Source organism: Balaenoptera ricei, chromosome 2 (genome assembly GCF_028023285.1).
Source record: "Balaenoptera ricei isolate mBalRic1 chromosome 2, mBalRic1.hap2, whole genome shotgun sequence".
Lineage (NCBI taxonomy): Eukaryota > Metazoa > Chordata > Mammalia > Artiodactyla > Balaenopteridae > Balaenoptera > Balaenoptera ricei.
The window spans coordinates 188073091-188080741 of record NC_082640.1 but is presented as its reverse complement, the minus strand read 5'-3'; the positions used below and the strand labels follow the sequence as shown (position 1 = coordinate 188080741).

General features: G+C 63.1%; 1 gene segment (V, D, J or C); it reads left to right on the top strand.

The window, feature by feature from the left end:
• The first annotated feature begins 1121 nt into the window (after window positions 1-1121).
• On the top strand, window positions 1122-6863 carry LOC132360210 (immunoglobulin heavy constant epsilon-like). The segment is given in 8 exon segments: window positions 1122-1191; window positions 1936-2235; window positions 2362-2685; window positions 2775-3098; window positions 3171-3503; window positions 5804-5937; window positions 6032-6196; window positions 6342-6863. Coding segments are annotated over 8 exon segments (2172 nt in total).
• Window positions 6864-7651: the final 788 nt, after the last annotated feature.

The following is a 7651-nucleotide window of genomic DNA, read 5'->3' as shown; positions in this document are numbered from 1 at the left end:
ACTGGGCTGAACTGGGCTGAGTTGGGCTGAACTGGGCTAAATTGGGCTGAGCTGAACTATGCTGAGCTGGGCTGGGCTGAGCTGAACTAGGTTGAACTGGGCTGAGCTGGGGTGAACTGGGCAGAGCTGAAGTGGGTTGAAATGAGCTGAGCTGGGGTGAACTGGGATGAACTGGATTGAGCTGGGCTGAACTGGACTGAGCTGGGCTGGGCTGAGCTGAACTGGGTTGAACTGGCCTGAACTGGGATGAACTGAGCTGAACTGGGCTGAACTGAGCTGAACCGGGATGAGCTGGGCTTGGTTGAGCTGAGCTGAGCTGAGCTGAACTGGGCTGAGCTGAGCTGAGCTGAACTGGGCTGAGCTGAGCTGAACTGGGTTGAACTGGGCCAAACTGGGCTGAGCTGAGCTGAACTAGGTTGAACTGGGCTGAGCTGGGCTGAGCTGAACTGGGTTGAACTGGGCTGAGCTGGGCTACACTGGGCTGAACTGGGTTAGGCTGGGCTGGGCTGAGCTGAGTAGGGCTACATTGGGTTGAGCTGGGCAGGACTGGCCTGGGCTGAGCTGGATTAACTGGGTGGAGTGGGCTGTGGGGTCATCCTGGCCAACTTTGCTCAGTCAGCTAAACTGAACTAAAATGAACCATGTGGACGCAGCTCAGATGAGTTGTTTTGCTTGAGATGGGATGTCAGGGGCTGAAGCGGGCCAGGCTGGATCAAGGCAGGCTGTTCTGGGCTGAGCTGACTTGAAATGAGCAGGACTCGTTAGGGGTGCTGGGCTGTACTTGCGAGCTTGTTTGCTTTGTCTCAGCTGTCCTGACACAAGGTCATCTGGGCTGTGCTCAGCTGGGCTAGCCGGCAGAATAGAATAAGGTGGAAGAGCTGAGCTGGGATGCAGAGCCGGGATGGGCTGGGGTCTGGAGCTCCAAGGCCAGGGGATGTGCAGACAGGCATGGGAACCAGAGGAGCCTGAGAAGGGCTGAGGGGGACTGAGGAGGGCTCTGAGGGGTCTTTGTCCTCTCTCCATGGGGCCTGTAATCGGGCTCCCCTTGGGGGGTCAGCAGGGCAGGTAGAGCACCAGGGGTCCTGGGCTGGTCAGCCGAAGGATGGGGTGAAAGGGCAGCCATGGCAAAGCAGCTCAGGGACCTGAAGGCTGACCCACGGCTGCAGGTAGCAGGGGCCCAGTGGGTGGCAGGTGGATCCGCCCACAACAAGCCCACAGGGACTTTGGAGTGGGGCGGGGACACAAGGTGATTCCTGGGAAGTGGGGTCCTGTGGCTCGCCAGGCCCTTATGAGGTCTTTGGTTGGGAGCAGAAGGGCCAGCTTGGTGGTTCCTGGGGGTCTCCCCGATCCCCGATGGGGGTCTGAGTTAGGGTTAGGAGTGGGAAAGCAGCTTGGTGATCCTGGGGTTCTCTGTGTCCCAGGCCTGTGTTCCCAGGGCTATGGGTGGGGCAGAGGGGACAGACTGGTGGCTACTGGGGTTCTCAGGTTCCCTGATCTCCAATGGGGGTCTATGAGTGGGGGCAGAAGAGTAGCCTGGTAACTCCTGGGGGGGGGGTCTCTCTGGGTCCCTGGGTGCCGACAGGGGGCTATGGGCTCTGAGCCTCCACCTCAGGGAGTGGGTTAGCGCCTCCACTCAAGAGCCCCGTGTCCACCCACTTGGGGCTGAGGGCAGGAGTCCTGGCCAAGGGCAGTGACAGCCACTGCTTCTGCAGGGGCACAAGGATTCACTGGAGGGCGTCCCTAGTGGAATCAGGAGATGAGGAAAGGACCCAGGAGGAGCCATCTGTCCCCCAAAGCTGGAGCAGAGTCCCGGTGTTCCCTGCACGGGACCACCCCCCCTCGACCCCACAGCCCACCCTCCAAAGCCAGCAGTTAGTCTGGCACATACGGGTGACAGTCCTGAGGCCAGCGTTGACCCCTGTCTTGTCCCCACAGCCTCCATCCACGGCCCATCCGTCTACCCCTTGGGCTCCTGTTGCACAAGTGCTACCAATGCCACTTCTGTGACGCTGGGCTGCCTGGTCACGGGCTACTTCCCGGGGCCAGTGACCATGACCTGGGACACAGCGTCCCTGAACAGGAGCACCCTGACCTTCCCTGCCGTCCAAAACTTGAACTCCAGCCTCTACACCGCCAGCAGCCAGGTGACAGTCTCGGGCGAGTGGTCCAAGCAGAAGTTCACCTGCAGTGTGGCTCACGCTGCGTCCAACACCACCACCACCAAGGCCGTCACTGGTGAGCCAGGTCTGGGCCAGCCCGCGAGACAGCCGGAGGGGGAGGGGGAGGCCAGGCAGGAGGCACAGGGAGGAGGGGCTGGGGGCTCAGAGAGGCCAACCCCACTCCTGCTGCCTCTGCCACCAGGGTGCACCAAGAGCTTCCCCGACCCCTCTGTGAAGCTCTTTTACTCCTCGTGCGACCCCCGTGGTGACACCCATACCGCCATCCAGCTCCTGTGCCTCATCTCCGGCTATACCCCAGGCAAAGTCAAGGTCACCTGGCTGGTGGACGGGCGTGAGGCCACAGACGTGTTCCCACACACCGGCCCCGAAAGGGTGGAGGGCAAACTGGCCTCCACTTACAGCGAGCTCAACATCACGCAGGGCCAGTGGGTGTCCCAAATCACCTACACCTGCCGGGTCACCTATTATGGCTTCACCTACGACAACCACGCCCGCAGGTGCACAGGTACGGTGCTCGCCCACGCCAACACCCAGCCGCTCGGGATTCAGAGAGGAGGGCAGACTCAGCCTCACTCAGTCCCCTCCCCCACACAGCCGAGTCTGAGCCCCGTGGCGTGAGCGCCTACCTGAGCCCACCCACACCCCTCGACCTGTACGTCAACAAGTCACCCAAGATCACCTGCCTGGTGGTGGACCTGGCCAGCGACAAGGACATGACACTGACCTGGTCCACGGAGAACAAGGATCTAGTCTATCCAGACCCACCCATCGCCAAGACTCAGTTCAACGGGACGGTCACCGTCACGTCCACCCTGCCGGTGGACGTCAGTGACTGGATTGAGGGCGAGACCTACTACTGCAAAGTGGCCCACCCACACCTGCCCAAGGAGATCCTGCGCTCCATCTCCAAGGGCCCTGGTGAGCTGCAGGCTGAGGGGAGGTGGGCGGGTCTCCCAGGTGGAGTCTGGCTGACCACACACCTGTCTGCAGGCAAGCGTATGATTCCCGAGGTCTACGTGTTCCCGCCACCCAAGGAGGAGCTCAAGACCAAGGGCGAGGTCACCCTCACCTGCCTGATCCAGAACTTCTTCCCCGCGGATATCTCCGTGCGGTGGCTGCGGAACGGCGCCCCGATGCAGGCGGACCAGCACACCAGCACGGGGCCCCACAGGGTCCGCGGCTCCAGCCCCGCCTTCTTCGTCTACAGCCACCTGGCGGTCAAGCAGGCCGACTGGCAGCAGAGGAGCACGTTCACCTGCCAGGTGGTCCACGAGGCCCTGTCCGGCTCAAGGACCCTCGAGAGATCGATGTCCATCGACCTTGGTAAATGATGGCTGACCTCCCTCCCTCCCCCCGTCCCAGGGCTCCATCCTGCTGGGGCGGGGGAGGGGGCCGGCCAGACCTTCTGTCCATTGTCAATAAACACTCCAGTGCCTGCTCAGAGCCCTGGGCGTGCCCGTTCTTGGGGAGCTGTGGGGCAGGGAGCAGTGTCTTGGCACAAGGAAAGGAAGGCACGGGGCGGGGGCCGGGGCTGAGGCGCGGCTCCATCCAGCATTGCCGTCTGTGTCAGAGGCCCTCCCCGCCACCCCACTATGCACTCTATCCACTCAAAGGAGTTCTAAGAGCCAGAGAGTGGTCCTAGGGGAGGGACCACAGAGACCCCAGCCTCTCCCGGAGGTCCCGGAGGCCTCAGCCTCCACCCCTAGCCTCCTGCCAGCCCCTCTGGACACAGACAAGCCCCCAAGCTCCCAAGTCCAGCTGCACACACAGGCCCTCCAGGTAGAGAAATGGGCCAAGTCAGTCCCCCGCACCGGCACCAACACGCAGGTCCCTTCACCGTCACCTCCTGGGCACAAACGGGCCAACCCTGCACAGGGGCCAGTGCGGAGCCCACTCCTCTGACCCCGGCCTTCTGACCCCCCATCCTACCTGCGTGGTCACACCAGGCCGGGGTCGGCGCCCTGTGTCCCCCATCTTGCTGCTCAGCCTCACTCCACCCTGAATCGATCCAGGGAAACGCCCAGCCCTCGCACGCACCCTCACACTGTCATGCCCGCTGGTGCCAAGGCTCCGCACCCACCCAAGTCACATGGCACTGCCAACCGCTGGTAGCGTCTCACACACACTCACAGGTGGCCTCCCACCTGTGAGGCCCGCCCTCGCTCCCAGGCCACTCCCAAACCCTTCCCCGTCATACCTGGGCCCCTGGACCCACCCGTCGCCCCACATGGCTTCCTCCTGCAGCCAGCCCCTCCCTGTCAGCTGCACCCCACAGATGGACAGTTGGACACACAGACACACACTGACGCACATGGACACAGACACACACACAGACACAGACACATGGGGACACAGACATGAACACATACAAATGAACACACACAGATACACATACTGATACACATGAACAGACACACATGGACAGACACACTGACACACATGGACACAGATATACATGGACGCATATGGACACAGACACTGATACACATGGACACAGACACAACAGGCACACAGACACATGGAGACACACACATGAACACATACACAGACACACACAGACACATGGACACACACATGGATACACACAGACATGGACACAGGCGCACAGAGACACATGCGTGTGGACACACACGGACACACACATGGGCACATACTGATACACATGGATGGACACTCTGGCACACACGGACATGGATATACACAGACACATATGGACACAGACACACGGGGACACAGCCATGAACACACACACATGAATACACACAGACACACGTGGACACACACATGGACACACACGGATACATACTGACACACACGGACAGACACACACATGGACAGCACGCAGGCACCCACCACAGCCACACAGAAAGCAGCACATGCACAGCCCACACCCTGAACACGAGCCCAGAGCAGAGGCCGTGCTGGGGAAGGAAGGGGCCCAGCCCCAGGACAGGAGGAGCCGGAGGCCAGGGGCAGCTCTGGGCTCCCGCAGACTGGGCAAGGTCCGTGCGGCCGGACCGAGCCCTCGGGGCACCCACTGCGATGATCCAATGAGCCTAGGGGCCCTCCCGGGTCCAGAGCCCCTCCTGAGGGCTCCAGGCAGGGATGCCAGCCTGGGCTCTTCAAGGGGCCCCCAGGCTGGCGAGAACGGAGCCGAGCAGGAACGGGGCCCAGGGGGCCGGACTGGGCGGCCACAGGCCATGCAGTGGGTGGATGTGGGTGCTCCCCAGGCCGGGGGACCCCGCCTGCCACGGGGCAGGGAGCGGGGTGGGGCAGAGCTGGAGCTGAGGTGAGGGGCCCGCGGGGCTGAGAGGGGCGACCGGCAGTCAGGAGAAAAGCCGGAGAAACCGGGGGAGAGAAAACGCCAGCCACCTGAGAGCGGAGGGACAGCAGAGGGCAGGGGAACGGTGCCGCCCCACACGGCCACCGGCCGGCTCGGGGGCTTCCAACCCCCCACCCTCCAGGTCCAGCTGGTGGCTCTGGGCAGTCGCAGAGGGGCCGGATGGAGGGACCGCCCAGGACCAGGGCGCCCGGCCCAGTCCCCTCTGCTCCCTAAGGGTGGCCAGGCCTGTCCTTCCCCGTCGGACCCCGAGGCCAGGGGGCTGACCGGCTGACGCCCGCAGAGCTGGCCCTGGAAGACCTGTGCGCAGAGGCGGCCGAGAGCAAGGAGCTGCAGGGGACACGGACCAGCCTCCTCACCTTCGTGGCGCTCTTCCTGCTCAGCGTGAGCTACAGCGCTACCGTCACCCTCTGCAAGGTGGGCACGGGCGCCCCATTCCAGGGCGGGGCGCCCAGAGAGAGGGAGAACCTCGGCCTGGGCACAGAGTCCCTCACGCACGCCGTCCTCCCAGGCGAAGTGGGTCCTGGCCACCGTCCGGCAGGAGCAGCCGCAGGCTTCCCGCGACTACACGGACATTGCACAGCCCTGCCTTTCGCCTCCTCGTGTGAGCAGCCCCGAGGCGGCCAGCTCTACCCTGGGCCGGAGGAAGGAGCAGAACAGCCCCCAAGGGGCCAGAGTCAGGGGCCCAGCGACCAGCACACAGGCGCCCAGAGGCCCCAGCTCAGCCCCAAGGTCGAAGGCGACAAGGGGGCCCACCTATCACAGCCCCACACCACCCCACTTTGGGGCAAGTCCCAGAAGAGCATCTGTTCCCTCCACAGAGAGGCCTGGGCTGGGCGTGGCTGCTGACCACCCCAGGCTTCTCCCAGGCCCCTGGGCTTGGGCCCACACCGGCTCTGACTGAACAACCCCTGAAACACAGTGACGGCCTGGAGCCCATGGCCCAGCCCACGCTGGAGCCCAGAGCCAAATCTAGGACTCAGAGTCCCAACCAGCCCAATCCAGCGTCTGAGTCCAGCCCAGCCAAGCCAAGGGCTCACTCCCCAGGCTCAGTCCCGCCCTCCGTGCCCCCAGGTCCAAGGGCACTGCCCCCCATGCCCTGCTCCTGTCCCGTGCCCACCCTCCCTGCTGTCCACCCCCAGGCCCCGTTCGTGCAGAATGAGGCTGCAGAGCAGACCTTCCGGGGAGGGGCCAGGGCAGTTTTCAGGGCTGCGGGCAGGGCCCTAGGCTGTGAGGCAGGGTCCCACAGCAAAAGGCGCTTCCCAAGGGGTCCGCAGTGTGGCCAAATCAGCCCTGCAGCACGCAGCCCGTCCCCCGTGCCCTCGTCCCGACGCAGGAGATAGACGGGCTCCAGGCTGAGCAGCTGCAATCACTCTCCTGCTGACACTTCGAGGTGATTGGCCAGAGACCACCTGGAAAACTGTCCCCGTGTAAGCAACCTAAGCCACCCCTGCGGCACGTGACTCGCTCCAAGTTTCCCGTGTGCTCTTCCACTCGTACCTTCCTTCTAGTAAACACTGTCTCTATTTCACAATCTTGGTCTCTTTCCTAAATTCTTTCTTCAAAGAAACAAGACAGACATCCATCTTCCACCTGATCCACTGCCAGAATCAGGTCGACCTCTCTCTCTTTACTTTTCCTTGTAAAGTTCCTTTAAGTAAAGAACCCCATGCCACCTGAGCGTACCTTGGGGGAGGTGCCTGTGGTCCCTTGGGAGCAGGAGGTGCCCCCCCCCCGAGGACGTGGACAAGGGGCCAGAGGGAAGGGGGCAGAGGGCAGCTCTGGGCCCCGAGGACCCAAGTGTCCAGCCAGGCTCCACCTCAAGAGTCCTTCAATACCCACAGAGACCCCGGTTCAGGCTCCACCACGCCTCCACCACTGGCCTCCAGCCCAGACTCACCGCCCCTCTGCGCCCAAAGGTAAAAGCAACAATCCCCATCCCTGTGGGCAAACCCTGAGGGGCTCATTCAGTGGTCAGTGCAGGAGGCCGCAGGAACACAGCTGCACAAGCACCAGGATGGAGGCCGGCATCAGCCTCCTGGGGCCATAGTCACCACCCACTGAGCTCACGCAGACAGGCCAGTCCTCAGGCCCCATCCCACCAGCCAGCCTGGACGTCCCGATGAACAAG